This window comes from Pseudophryne corroboree, chromosome 9, assembly GCF_028390025.1.
Source record: "Pseudophryne corroboree isolate aPseCor3 chromosome 9, aPseCor3.hap2, whole genome shotgun sequence".
NCBI lineage: Eukaryota > Metazoa > Chordata > Amphibia > Anura > Myobatrachidae > Pseudophryne > Pseudophryne corroboree.
The window spans coordinates 264,404,659-264,425,147 of NC_086452.1; the positions used below are offsets into that span (position 1 = coordinate 264,404,659).

The following is a 20,489-nucleotide window of genomic DNA, read 5'->3' on the forward strand; positions in this document are numbered from 1 at the left end:
ATTCAACAAGGAAAAAATATATTGGATATTAAACAAAGCCAACAGCAGTTTGAATCTGTTTTGGCCACCTACAATGCTTTATTTGTCAACTTCTCACCATACCACCCTTCTACACCAATGCAACCTACCATATGCAGAATATATACATTATGGTAAGAACTTACCGTTGATAACGGTATTTCTCCTAAGTCCACAGGTTCCACAGGATAACAATAGGATATGATGGAGCGACAGCGGATTTGCACCAATCAGTCAAAGCTTTCCAGCCTCCCAGCATGTAACGGGCCCGTCCATATATCGCCGCCCCCTGGCTCAGGCAAATCAGTTGTATTCCAAAGCTCAAGACAGGAGCATTATGTAGAACCCTAATCAGGCGAGAAGAACACACATGCACACCCTTCCTTACAAGAAGGAAGAGGTCAGTGAGTAAAAAAGTATCCGCAAACCAGACGCGTCAGGGTGGGATCCCTGTGGAACCTGTGGACTTAGGAGAAATACCGTTATCAACGGTAAGTTCTTACCATAACGTATATTTCTCCGGCAGGGTCCACACGTTATCCACAGGATAACAATGGGATTTCCCAAAGCAGTTTAGTGGTGGGGACGCTCCTGATGCTCAGGAGAATCCTTCGCCCGAATTCAGCATCGTGAGAGGCGAAGGTATCCAAGGCATAATGTCTTAATAAATGTGTAAACGGAAGACCATATGGCTGCCTTACATATCTGTTCAAGCACCACATTGTGCTGCCCATGAAGGACCTACCTTACGAGTATAGTGAACAGAGACATTAGCTGGAACAGGGAGATAAGCCTGAAAATATGCTTCGTCATTCGAAGTCATCTTGCCAGTGTCTGCCTACCAGCAGGTCATCCTCTCTTATGAAATCCATAGAGAATGAAAAGAGACTATGCTTTTCTGATGACACTGGTACAATCCATGTAGATCCTTAAATGCACGGATCACGTCCGGCGATGTATCTCCCGCAGAAAAGGTCCAGACCCTAAAAGGCCAGGACAATATTTCCTTTGTTAAGGTGGAACTTAGTCATCACCTTAGGAAGATGCCCAGATCTAGTTCGGAGAACTACTTTATCTGGATAAACAATCATAAATGAGGAACAATATGACAATCCCTAAGTCTGATATTCTTCTAGCTGACGACTTAGTCAGTAGAAAAGACACTTTAGTTGTCAACCATTTATAATCCATATTTTTAAGTGGTTCAAATGGGGCAACTTGAAGGACTTTCAGGACTAAACAAGTCCCCCGGCATTGTAGGAAAAACAACCGAAGCTTGAATGCGCAGCATACCCTGGAAAAAAGGTACGCACATCCTGTAAGTTGGTCATTTAAAAAAATGTTAGGGTCCCATTCACCTACAGCACCTGGTGTTTGCAGATATTCCCCATCCAAGTACTCACCAGGCCCAACACTGCATATCTTCCCAGATCTGGTGAGATTGGGCATATCCAGTGTGTTGTGGCTGTAGATTTTCTTTCACTGCACCAATGAATATAGGCTTGCCATATTTGGTGATAAATGCGAGCTAAGGAAGGTTTCCTTGCTCTGAAACTGTTTGAAAGTATCCTCTTGACCTGAGGATAGTGGTTTCAATGGCCACGCTGTCAAAGACAGTCGACCCACATGTCTGTGAGTAATCAGAGACCAGGCTATCATTGCTGATCCACTAAAGGTTCTCATCTAAGTGAATTCCTGCTACACCTGAGTATCTAGATTTCACTTTCAAGTAGTCGACCTATGAGGATTGGCGGACGACTCAAATAGAAAGCCCCTCTGATACTAAGTTTTTTTTTATATCGCTGTGTCGGGTATTCATATCCGCTTATTTTTGATAATACTTAACATGCAATTAAGATGTACCCCTGATGAAGTCTTATAATAAGACAAAACGCGTTGGGTATTCCTGTTCTTCCTTTATGATGTCACCTCTGAATATATACTGAGGAAAAAAAGGAGACTGTAGAGATTCACCTACCATTGTCTTCGACATCTTAAACGGAAATACACTAAGTGTGGAGCGACTTATTACTCATTTTACAAATGAACCATGGACTTTGAACTTGTTTTTATGTATATATAATACATTTTATGTCTTTTGTAACACAGGGTGTTGACTCAACCCTCAGCTCACCTATTGTTATATATATATATATATATATATATATATATTTATTATTATATAAAGTGTAAGGAAACCAAACTCTTGCATGCCAGACAGTGTGTGTCATGTTCCATTCCTTTACTGATGAGGGATAACTTAAAAACAAAAACAAAAAACGTTTCCCATCCACTAGCACAGTGGTTCTCAAACTCGGTCCTCAGGACCCCACACAGTGCATGTTTTGCAGGTAACCCAGCAGGTGCACAGGTGTATTAATTATTCACTGACACATTTTAAAAGGTCCACAGGTGGAGCAAATTATTTCACTTGTTGATTCTGTGAGGAGACCTGCAAAACATGCACTGTGTGGGGTCCTGAGGACCGAGTTTGAGAACCTGTGCACTAGCAGACTGCGGCCAGCATGAAATATAATCTTTTCGAATCCTCTTAACATCACAATATGAATGAGAAAATTAGAGGAATAAAGGTGTTTACCAAATAATTTTTGGCAGGAGATTAGCTATTACACACACCAAAAGGAAGAGGAGAGGGGGGAAATTGGGAGGCGGTCAGGAGACCGCCGGTCACAATACCGACACCGGAATCCTGTCCCCTTACAGTCCCGACAGTCGGCATGCCAACTAACAGTGACTATTCCCACACGTGGGTGTCCACGACACCCATAGAGCGGGAATATAACCTGTGGCGGGCGTAGCTTGCCACCGATCCAGAGCCTGCAAGGGGCTTTGTTCCGCTCGACCCCCCCGCCGGCCATCTGCAAGCCGGGATTCTGGCATTGTTCACGCATACTAAACTCGTGAAATTGGTAAGTGTAAGCTGTGCAGCAAAAGATCTAGGCATAACGCCCCAGCAGTTTGATACATGGGAGTATTGTGGCTGATAAACTAAGTCAACCTTTGTGGCTTTTTTTGTTCAGGTAGATTGACAGTGGAATTTTTTTTAACGCTAAAACCACCTTGGCTTTGCCTTTTAAAAGTTTGCCACATTAAATATCGTACCTACACCACCAAAACCTCACCACTGGCAGAAACTCACAGGTTATTACATTTGGACATACAGGTTGAGTATCCCTTATCCAAAATCCCACATTTTTGGGTCCCCTACTGAGATAATGACATATATATTATATGTATATATAAATATATTATATAGATATGAAATATACATATATATGTGCCATTATCTCAGTAGAGGAACCAAAAGTGTGTGATTCTAAATATTGGATAAGGGATACTCAACCTGTATATCTAGTGTTCCATCTTTAATCAATTTCTCTACGTTCTACCAAAGTGTATTTACAGTATACCGGAGCATACCTGTCCCAAAAGCTGCTGCCATGTTTGGGGTGGAAGACATGGTCCCTACCCTAAATCTGTACCCCACTGAAGCATCATGCTGCGGACATCATTAGATCTGAACAGTGTATTGCTTTTCATTCAAATGCAATAATGGATGGGACAAGATGCAGGCAGAGGACTGACTATGGGGTCTATTTACTAAGCATTGGGTGTAGATAAAGTGGACAAAGTTAAAGCACTAGCCAACCAGCTCCTAAATGGCATTTTTTCAAACCCAGCCTGTGACATGGCAGTTAGGAGCTGATTGGCTGGTACTTTATCTCCATCCACGGCTTATTATATTAACCCCTGTGTTGGCTCAAAGATGGTTGGGCTTCAGGAGAGGTAAGCACTGTATTTATGAATGAAGAGGGCAGAAAACCCCCTACATACACAATCTAATATTTTCTTCAGACCAAACAACTAATCAACAATTCCTCCAACTGAATGATTTTCTGATGTCAGAGATGTAGATGGACGCTGTCTGCCTACTTCTGCATGTTACAAAAAAACAACAACACAAAAACATGTGTCTGGGTCAACCGCCCCCACCTTTTAACCAGCACTGGTACCTCCAGCCTAATGCTGGTTACCCCAAAATCAGGAAGAAAAATAACAATGTGGGGTCCCACAATTTCAGAATAAACCAGAATAAACAAGCGCTGAGCTTTGCCAGCATGCTGTGTTGAAATCATACAGGGGGTACCCGCAGTGATTCCAGCCAACTCCAGGTCAACTGCACTACCTCCTGAGTATAATGAGCCCTATTGCCAATAGTAACTGGGCTCTTCTTCAAACCCTAGGACAATGGGAATGGTATTTGGTCTCTGGAAAATGACAGCTCCCAGAATGGTTGGATTGTTAACCATGACTGCTGAAATAAATTGATAGTTGGAGAAACTCAAGTGCCAACTTGTCTTGGCATCAGGGCAAGCTGGGAATTGTTGATTGCCAAAGAAAAATGTAAGTAAAGGCAAAGACAGTTTAAGAAGAAAACACTTAACCCCTTAGCTGCTAGGGGTTGTCTCACCCTTGTGCGGAGTCCATTTTTCGACATTAGTGTTCATGACATTGTAACAATATCAATGATATGCACTACCCACAGAAATTATACTTTGTTTTTCAGAAAATACCATTAGTCTTTTTACTAATTCAAACATGCCTTTTTTTTTTAACTTAAATTGCCAAAGCAGTTGTATTTAATGAAATTTCAATAAGGAACCAAACATGATTTTTTTCGTCTTCTAAACACCATAAAAAAATACTTTGTTTTTCTTTCGCCAATAATCCACCTTTCCAAAAGAGTAAAAATCAGGATTCTACTGTAGAGTATGTGTAGGTTTTCTAAAAAAAAAAAAAAAAAAAAAAAAAAATCTGCAATTTTATTTTGTGCTGTCTTTATAGTGGCAGTAACCGGAGCCAAATACGTCCCTTACTTTGTCTTCCAATTCAAAACGCTGTAAAATTCTGGAAATCTGATGTATTCTGTGACTTTCTTCTGCCAAAGTCATCAATGCAGTGGATACAGCACCCAAGTCGGACAAGAGCCACAGAATGGTCACCCGTATAAGACAGGAATATTTTAAGGACATGGCAGAAAACTATGCCACCAATACGCCTTTTAATACCATAGGTATATGCAACATAATCTCGGGTGCGTGGCCTGGTAGCCTAAGCTCTGCCACACATCACGGAATCTGCCTCTCCAAATCACAGCTGCAGTGGTTTGGCTGTTCAATCTTTTGCTGCTGGCTTTCCTAACGTCAGGGCAACCTGTTGAGCTGCCATACTGTGCTCCAAGCCACTCCATCTCCTACCAGCAGAGTCTGACCAGCCCTCCCTGTGGCGTCCGACCCATCTTGAATCTCCTGTGCAGCTAGACCTTTAGCTAACCACACTGACAATCCCATGTGCTTTACAAAAAATAAAACTCATGGCATTACAGTGCATCCGGAAAGTATTCACATCGCTTCACTTTTTCCACATTTTGTTATGTTACAGCCTTATTCCAAAATGGAATAAATTCATTTTTTCCTTCAAAATTCTACACACAATACCCCATAATGACAACGTGAAAAATGTTTTTTTTTTTTTTTTAGAGATTTTTGCAAATTTATTTAAAATTAAAAACTAAAATCACATGTACATAAGTATTCACAGCCTTTGCCATAACGTTAAAAATTGAGCTCAGGTGCATCCTCTTTCCACTGATCATCCTTGAGATGTTCCTACATCTTAATTGGAGTCCACCTGTGGTAAATTCAGTTGATTGGACATAATTTGGAAAGGCACATACCTGTCTATATAAGGTGCCACACTTGACAGTGCATGTCTGAGAAAAAAGCAAGCATGAAGTCAAAGAAATTGTCTGTAGACATCCAAGACAGGATTGTCTCGAGACACAAATCTGGGGAAGGGTACAGGAAAAATATCCTGCTGCTTTGAAGGTCCCAATGAGCACAGTGGCCTCCATCATCTAGAAATGGAAGAAGTTTGGAACCATCGGGACTCTTCCAAGAGCTGGCCGGCCGTATAAACTAAGCGATCGGGGGAGAAGAACCCCCAGTCAGGGAAGTAACCAAGAACCCGATGGTCACTCTGTCAGAGCTACAGCATTCCTCTGTGGAGGGAAGAGAACCTTCCAGAAGGACAACCATCTCTGCAGCAAGCCACTCCTTAGTAAAAAGCACATGGCAGCCCACCTGGAGTTTGCCAAAATGCACCTGAAGGACTCTCAGACCATGAGACACAATATTTTCTGGTCTGATGAGACAAAGATTGAACTCTTTGGCGTGAATGCCAGGCGTCATGTTTGGAGGAAACCAGGCACCGCTCATCACCAGGCCAATACCATCCCTACAGTGAAGCATGGTGGTGGCAGCATCATGCTGTGGGGATGTTTTTCAGCAGCAGGAACTGGGAGACTAGTCATGAGAGAGCGAAAGATGAACCCAGCTATGTACAGAGACATCCTGGATAAAAACCTGCTCCAGAGAGCTCTTGACCTCAGACTGGGGCGACGGTTCATCTTTCAGCAGGACAACAACCCTAAGCACACAGCCAAGATATCAAAGGAGTGGCTTCAGGACAACTCTGTGAATGTCCTTGACTGGCCTAGTCAGAGCCCAGATTTGAATCCGATTGAACATCTCTGAAGAAATCTGAAAATGGCTGTGCACCGACGCTTCCATTCCAACCTAATGGAGCTTGAGAGGTGCTGCAAAGAGGAATGGGTGAAACTGGCCAAAGATAGGTGTGCCAAGCTTGTGGCATCATATTCAAAAAGACTTGAGGCTGTAATTGCTGCCAAAGGTGCTTCAACAAAGTATTGAGCAAAGGCTGTGACTACTTATGCACATGTGATTTCTTAGTTTTTTTATTTTTAATAAATTTGCATTCACTTTGTCATTTCGGGGTATTGTGTGGAGAATTTTGAGGGAAAATTGAATTTATTCCAGTTTGAATAAGGCTGTAACATAACAAAATGTGGAAAAAGTGAGGCGTTGTGAATACTTTCCAGATGCAATGTACATGGGGAACACTGGTTAGAAAAGGTTGAGAGAGCTGTTGTAAGTAGATTCAAGAGTTAAAAAGTAAGAGGTCAATAACGTGCTCAAGCTATGTTATTACAAAGGATGATCAATAAATCACGTCACATGAATTATGTGCATCTGGCAAAAAAAGAACTATTGCAGCTTGCACATAATAGAGTGCGCCAAACACCATCTAAAGATGGAAACCTAACACTCTGCCATGAATTTTCATGCTTACCTAATTGCATACAAACACAACTGGTAGTGAGGAAAGCCTTTTATAATGAACGGAAAAGGAACCCAGCAGTTAAAATGTAGGGACACATATAACACTTTGAAAGATACAAGAAAGGCTGAAGAACTTAGTGCAGTAGGATTGTTTACATGTGTAACTCACAGCTGCCAAACAAACATTAAAGTAATAGGGTTTGCCCAATTCATTTAAACAACATAATCAAATGGAAGAATGTTATTACTGGAAAATGAATACCAAGAATCCAACTTAGTTTTTCCTTGGGCATAAATGGCATACCACCAACAATATCATGTCAAATTACATTGCACTCTCTGTTCCAGTTATTACTTCAGCTATATTAGCATACCAAAATCATTGATTTAATTAGGTTTTGTACATTAACACTTCCTTGGAAAAAGAACTATAAACTAAACCAAAAACTATTAAAAATAAATATGAAAATTAAGGAGAACCTAGACAAACCTGTAGAGACACATCGGCTTTATTAACACATATGGTGGGAACAGTACAATTGGCAAAACGCAGACTTCCCAACATTGTTGATTTTGGAATCAGGACACCTGTGTGGCCATGCCTCTTGCTGGCGTTTTCACACGAAAACACCATTTTATTGCGTATGCAATGTATGCAGTATGAGGTAGGGTACATACCTCCAGTAAATTGGGATGAATGTGCCGTCCATAGGAAGCTGGAACAGTTCCCAGAAATCAGGACGGTTGGAAGGTGCAGAAAGTGTTGGAAAGAAATTTCTTAAATTTCTGTTATCAGCAGATCTTGGTAAACTATTTTGAACATGTTTGTTTAGTAATCTTACATGGAAGACAGATTTATTGTATGTTCTCTTTACGGACATAAGTAATCAATTATCAATAAAATAAAATAAAAAAATAAACTATATAGTTTATTAATAAATAATTAAATAAAAAATAAAAAAATTAATAAACTATATAGCCTAAATGAGTCAGTCATACTTGCCATCATATTGTCGGGGACGTTAAAGACACTGTGATAATGCTGCAGGCCTTTGAAGATGTTATACTGTACATCACAAATCCCATCATCAAGACTCGCATCCACCTCCAAGAAAGTTGGAGAGATATGGAGGGTGACCTCTTCTTCCAGGAGGACTCCCTGAAATTCATAAGGCTGCTGAACCTAGGAGATTAAGTAATTATTGCCCAAGTCCCTTGAAATATGGGGGATTTGGAAATTGTCGAGGGAAACTGGATAAAAATCAATCAAATGCTCTTAGATTCTAAATAAGGATGGGCCACTTTTTATTATTATGACTAGTGGTGCATTACAGCATATGACATTGTGCAAAATTTATACTTGTGTAATGTAACATGTAAATAAAGATGTGCCGAGCCTCTGCTTTTTACTTTAGTGGGCAGGATGTGACAACCTCTGATACTCAGAATAGGAGAGTGGCACTTGGATGCAAGATATAGAGAAGCACCACTCTACCAATTACACATGAACACTGAGGAGCAGCATCCAAACTCTTTACATGTAAGAAGCTGGTGATTGCTTCTAGGTCATGTTACTGGTTGATGCTATGTGTTTGGGTGCAGCAGGAGCATTTAAAACACTGAATGAGTGATATTGAAAACACTGGAGGAGTGACATAATGACCACTAAAATTGGAACCCTAGTCACACGCCTACATTTGCTTAATAATGGTGCCAGTCTTATATCTAGGGGTACTTTCAGTTTCATTTTGTAATTATAATGAAATAAGAAAGCATTTCCTCCCAAAAAAAAGCCATATCTGCCCTACAAAATAGAACAAATAATAGTTTTTGTTCCATTTTGTTTTTACCACAAATCTTAAGAATACTGTTGTCTGTATCCCTAGTGGAACTTTGCCTGATACCCTCTAATATGCTCTCATTATAGTGCAATCAGGCTGCAAATAAGTATGGTTTCAATGCAGGTTGGGAGCACGTGGCTGTGTACTGCTTCTGTGTATTATTTGATAAACACAGTTACCAATGGCTAGATATGTATAAAAAGAAAATAAAATGATGCCATTACAGGGACTTTGCAACTTAAATCTTCTGGAGAAGATGGGAGAAAATTAACATTGCTGAATAACCTCTTTACTGATGGGCTATCTTTTGCCATTATTTGGTGTTTCAATTAAGTGCAAGGTTCCAACATGCTGCGCACATGGCTGGAAATTATGGGAGATAAAATCCTTACTTTTTTGCTCGCACCTCTACAGGTTGCGAACAAACACCTGCAAGGTCTCTTGCACAAATAACCAGTGTTACATTAGCATACAAGGCTAAAGGGGGGTACTCACGGAGCGATAATCTAAGCAATCTGACTAGATTGCTTAGATTTTAAGCATGATCGCTCCGTGTGTACCCCCCACAGCCATAGCGATGCGCAGCCACGCGCATCGCTATCGCTGGTGCTAGATTGGCCTGCCATGCAGGCCAATCCAGCAGGTCGCTCATTTCACCCGCTGGGTGAAATGAGCGGCCCCCCTGTCTCCCCCCGCATGCTCAGCACACATCTCTCCCACATAGGCCCGTGAATACGGGCCTTAAGGAGGATATCCTATTAGCCCCGATAAGCCGGCACGAGATGCGGTTTATCAGGGATTTTGTTTCACCTGCCTCGGGCAGGCAAAACCAAATCCCTGGAAACAGCCCCTTGTCATGTGAAAACGGGACTGTTTCTACAGAAAACACACAAGTTTCACTGTACCTGTACGTTTTCGGGAGAAAGGGCATTTTTTTTTTTTTTTTTTTTACAGGCGATCAATCAGGACAGTCTGCAAAAAAAATAAAATGGTGAAACACTGGAAAAAAAAAATCGAGAAAAACATACTTTTTCGAACCCAATGTTTTACTGGGGCTAATAGGATATTCCCCTAAAATAGAACCTTGCGGTTAACTGAATCTCGACAATAGTGTGCCTTTTTTCACCAACCCATATATGTTCTTATAGTAGCAATGCGATCTAAGACAAATGCCACAAAATACACGTTACTCAATTATGAAGGTTGTTCTATACATACTATTTAATTTAATAAATATGTATTCAGTAAATATTACATGGCTATTTCTTAGAGTATTTATTACCAGTAATTTATATAGCGCATACATATTTCGCAATACTTACAATGAATATTTGGCCACTCACATGAATCTCTGCCCCAGTGGAGCCTACAATCTATAGTCCCCATAACATGTACAGACACACTGGAATAATTTTTTGTCAGAAGCCAATTAACCTACCAGAATGTTTTTGGATTGCGGGAGGAGACCGGAGTACTTGGAGGAAAAACACACAAGCACGGGGAGAACATACAAACTCAACACAGTTAGGGCTGTGGTGGAAATCTAACCCAGGTAGTATTGCTATCCATTACATCATCCATGCTGCCCCATGATATTAGTTATCTTACGCAGATGAGAACTTTATTAATACCAATGGAAGCAGCTAAAGGGATTTCTCTTCTGAGGTACAATAACAAACACAGAAGTCAATAAAACTATGTTTTACCACAAAAAATTACATATTACTGTAAGAACATTAACCAGCAACAAATCACTCACTATCTACCCGATATAAACATCACACAAAGCTTTAATGTCCGCACGTGTCAAAACAGCACCACCACTCTAATGGTGCTCAGATAAAAGAAAAATAAGAATTTACTCACCGGTAATTCTATTTCTCGTAGTCCGTAGTGGATGCTGGGACTCCGTAAGGACCATGGGGAATAGCGGCTCCGCAGGAGACTGGGCACAACTATAAAGAAAGCTTTAGACTACTGGTGTGCACTGGCTCCTCCCACTATGACCCTCCTCCAGACTTCAGTTAGGATACTGTGCCCGGAAGAGCTGACACAATAAGGAAGGATTTTGAATCCCGGGTAAGACTCATACCAGCCACACCAATCACACCGTATAACTCGTGATACTATACCCAGTTAACAGTATGATAACAACTGAGCCTCTCAACAGATGGCTCAACAATAACCCTTTAGTTAAACAATAACTATATACAAGTATTGCAGACAATCCGCACTTGGGATGGGCGCCCAGCATCCACTACGGACTACGAGAAATAGAATTACCGGTGAGTAAATTCTTATTTTCTCTGACGTCCTAAGTGGATGCTGGGACTCCGTAAGGACCATGGGGATTATACCAAAGCTCCCAAACGGGCGGGAGAGTGCGGATGACTCTGCAGCACCGAATGGGCAAACTCAAGGTCCTCCTCAGCCAGGGTGTCAAACTTGTAGAATTTAGCAAATGTGTTTGACCCCGACCAAGTAGCTGCTCGGCAAAGTTGTAGAGCCGAGACCCCTCGGGCAGCCGCCCAAGAAGAGCCCACCTTCCTCGTGGAATGGGCTTTGACTGATTTAGGATGCGGCAGTCCAGCCGCAGAATGTGCAAGCTGAATCGTACTACAGATCCAGCGAGCAATAGTCTGCTTTGAAGCAGGTGCACCCAACTTGTTGGGCGCATACAGGATAAATAGGGAGTCAGTCTTGCTGACTCCAGCTGTCCTGGAAACATAAATTTTCAGGGCCCTGACTACGTCCAACAACTTGGAAGCCTCCAAGTCTTTAGTAGCCGCAGGCACCACGATAGGTTGGTTCAGATGAAAGGCTGATACCACCTTAGGGAGAAATTGGGGACGAGTCCTCAATTCTGCCCTATCCATATGGAAAATCAGATAAGGGCTTTTACATGACAAAGCCGCCAATTCTGATACACGCCTGGTCGAAGCCAAGGCCAACAACATGACCACTTTCCACGTGAGATATTTCAATTCCACGGTCTTAAGTGTTTCAAACCAATGTGACTTTAGGAAATCCAACACCACGTTGAGATCCCAAGGTGCCACTGGAGGCACAAAAGGGGGCTGAATATGCAGCACTCCCTTAACAAAAGTTTGAACTTCAGGTAGTGAAGCCAGTTCTCTCTGGAAGAAAATCGATAGAGCCGAAATCTGGACCTTAATGGAACCCAATTTAAGGCCCATAGTCACCCCTGACTGTAGGAAGTGCAGGAAACGGCCCAGCTGAAATTCTTCCGTTGGGGCCTTCCTGGCCTCACACCACGCAACATATTTTCGCCATATGCGGTGATAATGGTTTGCGGTTACTTCTTTCCTAGCTTTAATCAGCGTAGGAATGACTTCCTCCGGAATGCCCTTTTCCTTCAGGATCCGGTGTTCAACCGCCATGCCGCCAAACGCAGCCGCGGTAAGTCTTGGAACAGACAGGGCCCCTGCTGCAGCAGGTCCTGTCTGAGCGGTAGAGGCCATGGGTCCTCTGAGATCATTTCTTGAAGTTCCGGGTACCAAGCTCTTCTTGGCCAATCCGGAACAATGAGTATAGTTCTTACTCCTCTTCTCCTTATTATCCTCAGTACCTTTGGTATGAGAGGAAGAGGAGGGAACACATAAACCGACCGGTACACCCACAGTGTCACTAGAGCGTCCACAGCTATCGCCTGCGGTTCTCTTGACCTGGCGCAATACTTTTCTAGCTTTTTGTTTAGGCGGGACGCCATCATGTCCACCTTTGGCCTTTCCCAACGGTTTACAATCATTTGAAAGACTTCTGGATGAAGTCCCCACTCTCCCGGGTGGAGGTCGTGCCTGCTGAGGAAGTCTGCTTCCCAGTTGTCGACTCCCGGAATGAACACTGCTGACAGTGCTAACACGTGATTTTCCGCCCATCGGAAAATCCTTGTGGCTTCTGCCATCGCCGTCCTGCTTCTCGTGCCGCCCTGTCGGTTTACATGGGCAACCGCCGTGATGTTGTCTGACTGGATCAGTACCGGCTGGTTTTGAAGCAGGGGTTTTGCCTGACTTAGGGCATTGTAAATGGCCCTTAGTTCCAGAATATTTATGTGCAGGGAAGTCTCCTGACTTGACCATAGTCCTTGGAAGTTTCTTCCCTGTGTGACTGCCCCCCAGCCTCGAAGGCTGGCATCCGTGGTCACCAGGACCCAGTCCTGTATGCCGAATCTGCGGCCCTCTTGAAGATGAGCACTCTGCAGCCACCACAGCAGAGACCCCCTTGTCCTTGGAGACAGGGTTATCAGCCGATGCATCTGAAGATGCGATCCGGACCACTTGTCCAACAGGTCCCACTGAAAGGTTCTTGCATGGAACCTGCTGAATGGAATTGCTTCGTAGGAAGCTACCATCTTTACCAGGATCCGCGTGCAGTGATGCACCGACACCTGTTTTGGTTTTAGGAGGCCTCTGACTAGAGATGACAGCTCCTTGGCCTTCTCCTCCGGGAGAAATACTTTTTTCTGTTCTGTGTCCAGAACCATCCCCAGGAACAGTAGACGTGTCGTAGGGACCAGCTGTGACTTTGGAATATTTAGAATCCAGCCGTGCTGTTGTAGCACCTCCCGAGATAGTGCTACCCCGACCAACAACTGCTCCCTGGACCTCGCCTTTATCAGGAGATCGTCCAAGTACGGGATAATTAAAACTCCCTTCTTTCGAAGGAGTATCATCATTTCTGCCATTACCGTGGTAAAGGCCCTCGGAGCCGTGGATACACCGAACGGCAACGTCTGGAATTGGTAATGACAATCTGAGACGTCTCGAATTCCAGCTTGTACCCCTGAGATACTACTTGAAAGATCCAGGGATCCACCCGTGAGCGAGCCCACTGATTGCTGAAATATTTGAGACGGGCCCCCACCGTACCTGGCTCCGCCTGTGGAGGCCCCAGCGTCATGCTGTGGACTTAGAGGAAGCGGGGAGGGCTTTTGCTCCTGGGAACTGGCTGTATGCTGCAGCTTTTTCCCCCTACCTCTGCCTCTGGGCAGAAAGGACGCACCCTTAACCCGCTTGCCCCTATTGGGCCGAAAGGACTGTACCTGATAATACGGTGCTTTCTTTGGCTGTGAGGGAACATGGGGTAAAAATGTAGACTTCCCAGCTGTTGCTGTGGAAACGAGGTCCGAGAGACCATCCCCGAACAACTCCTCACCCTTATAAGGCAGAACTTCCATGTGCCTTTTGGAATCTGCATCTCCTGTCCACTGCCGAGTCCATAACCCTCTCCTGGCAGAAATGGACATTGCACTAATTTTAGATGCCAGCCGGCAAATATCCCTCTGTGCATCCCTCATGTATAAAAGTGCGTCTTTAATATGCTCTACGGTTAGCAATATAGTGTCCCTGTCCAGGGTATCAATATTTTCCGACAGGGAATCTGACCATGCAGCTGCAGCACTGCACATCCATGCTGAAGCAATAGCTGGTCTCAGTATAACACCTGTGTGTGTATATATAGACTTCAGGATAGCTTCCTGCTTTCTATCAGCAGATTCCTTCAGGGCGGCCGTATCCGGAGACGGTAGTGCCACCTTCTTTGACAAGCGTGTGAGCGCTTTATCCACCCTAGGGGATGTTTCCCAACGTGCCCTATCCTCTGGCGGGAAAGGGTACGCCATTAGTAACCTCTTAGAAATTACCAGTTTCTTATCAGGGGAAGCCCACGCTTCTTCACATACTTCATTTAACTCCTCAGATGGAGGAAAAGCTACTGGTAGTTTTTTTCTCTCCAAACATAATACCCTTTTTTGTGGTACCGGGGGTAACATCAGAAATGTGCAACACATTTTTCATTGCCTCAATCATGTAACGTGTGGCCCTACTGGAAGTTACATTAGTCTCATCGTCGTCGACACTGGAGTCAGTATCCGTGTCGACATCTGTGTCTGCCATCTGAGGTAGCGGGCGTTTTAGAGCCCCTGATGGCTTTTGAGACGCCTGGGCAGGCACAGGCTGAGTAGCCGGCTGTCCCACATTTGGTATGTTGTCAAACCTTTTATGCAAGGAGTCGACACTGTCGCGTAATTCCTTCCACAGCACCATCCACTCAGGTGTCGACCCCGCAGGGGGTGACATCACATTTATAGGCATCTGCTCCGCCTCCACATAAGCCTCCTCATCAAACATGTCGACACAGCCGTACCGACACACCGCACACACACAGGGAATGCTCTGACAGAGGACAGGACCCCACAAAGCCCTTTGGGGAGACAGAGAGAGAGTATGCCAGCACACACCAGAGTGCTATATAACACAGGGATCCCACTATAAATAAGTGTTTTTCCCTTATAGCTGCTTATATTATATATATATATATATATATATATATATATATATTGCGCCTAAATTTAGTGCCCCCCCTCTCTTTTTTACCCTTCTGTAGCTTGTACACTGCAGGGGAGAGCCAGGGAGCGTCCTTCCAGCGGAGCTGTGAGGGAAAAATGGCGCCAGTGTGCTGAGGGAGATGGCCCTGCCCCTTTTCCGGCGGACTTCTCCCGCTTTTTCTGGAATTCTGGCAGGGGTATTTTTACACCTATATAGCCTTCCTGACTATATATGGTGTAGATTTGCCAGCCAAGGTGTCTTATATTGCCCTCAGGGCGCCCCCCCCCCCCCCCCCAGCGCCCTGCACCCATCAGTGACCGGAGTGTGAGGTGTGCATGAGGAGCAATGGCGCACAGCTGCAGTGCTGTGCGCTACCTTGTTGAAGACTGAAGTCTTCTGCCGCCGATTTTCCGGAACACTTCTTGCTTCTGGCTCTGCAAGGGGGCCGGCGGCGCGGCTCCGGGAACGAACACCAAGGTCGGTTCCTGCGGTCGATCCCTCTGGAGCTAATGGTGTCCAGTAGCCTAAGAAGCCCAAACTACCATTAGTTAGGTAGGTTCGCTTCTTCTCCCCTTAGTCCCTCGCTGCAGTGAGTCTGTTGCCAGCAGATCTTACTGTAAAATAAAAAACCTAAAATATACTTTCTTTCTAGGAGCTCAGGAGAGCCCCTAGTGTGCATCCAGCTCAGCCGGGCACAAGATTCTAACTGAAGTCTGGAGGAGGGTCATAGTGGGAGGAGCCAGTGCACACCAGTAGTCTAAAGCTTTCTTTATAGTTGTGCCCAGTCTCCTGCGGAGCCGCTATTCCCCATGGTCCTTACGGAGTCCCAGCATCCACTTAGGACGTCAGAGAAAATATGAATCCGAGTCAAGCAACACAGCCCAATTCATCCAAATGGGTTTGCATTAATCCCTTTAAAGTAAAAATGACATTCCTTCTAACCTTTCATCTACACCAAGGGAGGTGTGGAATGCATTGTACGCTCTGTCTGGTTGTACTACATGGCACTTTAGCTTGCTGCTCCCTTCAGTTTTATTCCCTTCTTTTTAACAAAAGTATAGAAAAAGTCAGAAAAGAAGATTAGAGCTAGGAGCTGTCAGGCTACATGTTGCCCACGGGATCCGTATGAAATACTGTACCTACAATCAAAATCCAGATGGTCAAAATCCTGGCAACAATTGAGTGACGGTCAAAATCTCGACAAGGTCAAAATACTGACAAGGTCAAAATACAGACATTCAATATACCGACAAGGTAAAAATACCGACATTTAAAACGTCAACAGGTCAAAAACTCAACATGCGGTTTTCTTCCCCCCCCAGTATGTATGTCGACATACTGCAGGTTGACATGCACACCGTTTAAGTGAGCTGCGTCTGCCCGCCATGCTTCAGCACGGTGCCTTGCTGCGCTCGGCACACTATTATATTCCCCCCTCCAGGTTCACTGGGATGGTAAAGTATGAACAAGCCTGTTTCAATAAAAAAAAGCATGAAAAACTCATGTCGACTTTTTGACCTGTCGACAATTTAAATGTCGGTATTTTGACCTTTTCAGTATTTTCAACGTCTGTATTTTGACCATGTCGGGATTTTGACCGTTGGGATAATGATTGTAGGTAAATTGACTGCATGCCGTTGCCCACCACTGTTTTACTCTATATTATACAGGTTGAGGATCCCTTATCCGAAATGCTTGGGACCAGAGGTATTTTGGATATCGGATTTTTCCGTATTTTGGAATAATTGCATACCATAATGAGATAACATGGTGATGGGACCTAAATCTAAGCACAGAATGCATTTATGTTACATATACACCTTATACACACAGCCTGAAGGTAATTATAGCCAATATTTTTTATAACTTTGTGCATTAAACAAAGTGTGTCTACATTCACACAATTCATTTATGTTTCATATACACCTTATACACACAGCCTGAAGCACATTTAATACAATATTTTTTAATAACTTTGTGTATTAAACAAAGTTTGTGTACATTGAGCCATCAAAAAACAAAGGTTTCACTATCTCACTCTCACCAAAAAAGTCCGTATTTCGGAATATTCCGTATTTCGGAATATTTGGATAAGGGATACTCAACCTGTATATGCATATTTTACTTGTTTGTTTACAGTATATCCAAAAACCTACTGGGCAGTGGATCCCCATATTTGATATGTGCAGCGAGAGTCAGAGGGAGATGTGAGGATTTCTTAGAATGATTGATTATGAAGTGTTTAAACAAGTCTTAGAAAAGTCTTTAATAATTTCAATCGAATAGTATAAAAGACAACGGTACAATTCTGCAAACTATTTACTGTTTTTAGCCTAGATACCCCATTCTCTTAGATGTGCTTTAATAAAAGTTAGAATTTCAGTCTATAACTATTTCAATATCTATAACTATTAGTGTGCTGTCTTCATTAGCATCTCTATTAGCCCCCTTTTTTCTCCGAGTAGTAAGGGGTAAATTTACTAACGTTTTTAAAAATGAAAATTGGTGATGTTGCTCATAGCAACCAATCAGATTCTGACTATCATTTCTCTACTGCACCCTAGAAAATGATAGAATCTGATTGGTTACTATAGGCAACCACCACTTTTCAATTTTAGAAGCTTTAGTAAATATACCTCTAAGTATAAATTCCTGGGAGCACCACAAACTTTAATATACAGTCTTATTTTTGGTTATAATGTACCCTATACGTCAGTTAACTTATCAAGCTTTTTTCTATATATTTACAGTCCTGTGTGTGATTACCTTTAACCCTTTGTACAATACAGCAGATTATTCAGGGTCTTAAGAACATATAGAAGATCCAAACATGGTCATAGGTTTACGGCTTCTTATTGGTATCGGTATGAAAACATTTACGTAGAGAAAAAAAATGTTTGAGCAACAACTGCTCTTTATTCACTTGATAGTCATTCATTCATTCACAGTGTAGTAGGGAGGCAAAAATCATCACCAAACACTACAGGCATGCTTACTTCCCCCCGTTTCTGCAGATCAAAGCATCACCAGGATGGGACACCTGGATGCTGTGACTAAGGATAAAGGTTTGGTATGCCAAAAATCGTTGGCAGACAGATCAAACAAGGATGCATGCTGCAGTACCACGTAATGAAGAGTTTTGCCCATGTAACATTTTTTGTTGTTGTCAATGAGTCTTGCTGTATTAGCATGCTGGCAAACGCCATTCAGATGCCCACACTAACTAATTTTCAGGATCATGTCTTGAATTTTTCTATAATATCGATACTAATTTATTTTGACCAAAAATGAGATTTATGGTAAGAACTTACAGTTGTTAAATCTCCTTCTGCGAGGTACACTGGGCTCCACAAGGATTAACATCGGGGTGTAGAGCAGGATCTTGATCCGAGGCACCAACAGGCTCAAAGCTTTGACTGTTCCCAAGATGCACAGCGCCGCCTCCTCTATAACCCCGCCTCCGTGCACAGGAGCTCAGTTTCGTTAACCAGCCCAATGCAGTAGCAGGTACTAGAGACGACAATCGCTCGTAGACAATTACACCACACACTCGCCACAGGAGAGGGTGTCAGCGGCTATGCCACACCAACCCAAAGAAGCTAAGCGCGTCAGGGTGGGCGCCTTGTGGAGCCCAGTGTACCTCGCAGAAAGAGATTTAACAACGATAAGTTCTTACCATAAATCTCGTTTTCCGCTGCGGGGTACACTGGGCTTCACAAGGATTAACATCGGGGATGTCCTAAAGCAGTTCCTTATGGGAGGGAACGCACTGTAATGGGAGGGAACGTACTGTAGCGAGCACAAGAACCCGGCGTCCAAAGGAAGCATCCTGGGAGGCGGAAGTATCAAAGGCATAGAACCTTATAAACGTGTTCCCTGAGGACCACGCAGGCGCCCAAGAAAGTCCAACCGACTGAGTAGAATGCGCTATGACGGTAGCAGGAACTGGACGACCAGCCTGTACATAAGCATGTGCAATCACCATTCTAATCCATCTGGCCAGGGTCTGCTTGGAAGCAGTGTCAAAGTCAGAAAAATATCCCCATACACGTTGCCATATTTGCACCGCACACTGGTCCGTGCTGCGCATGCGTACGCTCTCCCGTGAAGGCGCATACCCGCAATAGCGTGCACTCGCAGGCGCGGTATGCGTATTTACGGTAGAGTTTATGTAGTCGTAGCGTGCGACTCATTCGTTACATATTTTCACAATTAATGTAGTTTATAGATCATGATCCCTTTGATAGTTTCTGAAAGTTTGGTTAATATAGAAGGTCCCTGTTTAAAGTAATCCCTCTTTGTATTGTACGAAGGGTCTAACAGGAATCATACAGCAGTGTTTGGTACCCATCGGAAGAGTATTTAATTAGCAATATTCCGGTGTTGGTTTGGAGCGTATTAATCGCTCGTGCGAATAGTTATGGACATAAGAAGTTTATGTCCATTTCTACTATTTACTCATACTCAGGTATGCGGCGGGAAACTTAGTTCCCCACCCACCTGAGCTGTTTGAAATCGTCACAGCCCACCTGTATGAATCAACCTATGACCTTTTGTTGTGATACAGGGTCGAATTCCTTCATCCAATGGACAATGGGATTGTAGGGACTATGAGATTGCATTGTGTGTGTGGGGCATAAATAGGCAGGCCGACCACATCCAGCTCTCACTCTTCAACGGTTCTCATTGCTGAAAATCGGGTGCTGGATGTCCAGGCGCATGCGATCGTTTACCCTTGTGCGTAAGTTTCTCTCCGTAATCATTGTCTTACTGTGAGCCAATTTCTCTCATCTCTCTCTCTCTCTCTCTCTTTCCCTTCTCTTTCTCTCGTATCTCCCCTAGACTAGTATTGTATTGTATTAGATAGTATTGTATTTTGGTTAGGAAGTCTTTGTTATATTGTAGTGTATCATTTGTACTGTTATCCCCTTTTACAAGTATATTAGATATAATACAGTTGATAGGCTTTGGACCCTAAACCAGTATCTGTGTATTTCCTATAGTGTTAAGTGTTCACTTGAGCGTCGGTTACGCTCAAGCAGCTTTGTAGTTAGTCAGGT

At 43.4% G+C, this 20,489-nt stretch overlaps 1 protein-coding gene and 1 long non-coding RNA gene across 6 annotated transcripts in view; one reads left to right on the top strand and one right to left on the bottom strand.

The window, feature by feature from the left end:
• The window catches only part of ATF6 (activating transcription factor 6), a 568,366-nt gene that overhangs the window by 91,044 nt on the left and 456,833 nt on the right, over positions 1-20,489 (bottom strand). Inside the window, exon 16 of one of the 5 annotated variants that reach the window (XM_063940276.1) lies at positions 8,260-8,424. The exons of the other annotated variants lie outside the window; for them this stretch is intronic. Coding sequence (XP_063796346.1) covers positions 8,408-8,424 — 17 coding nt within the window. The 3' untranslated portion in view covers positions 8,260-8,407. Of the gene's footprint in view, positions 1-8,259; positions 8,425-20,489 lie in introns of those variants that run through there. 5 annotated transcript variants of the gene reach the window in all.
• LOC134957987 (uncharacterized) overlaps positions 1-20,489 on the top strand; it is a 197,425-nt gene that overhangs the window by 20,884 nt on the left and 156,052 nt on the right. The gene's annotated exons all lie outside the window — the stretch shown is intronic.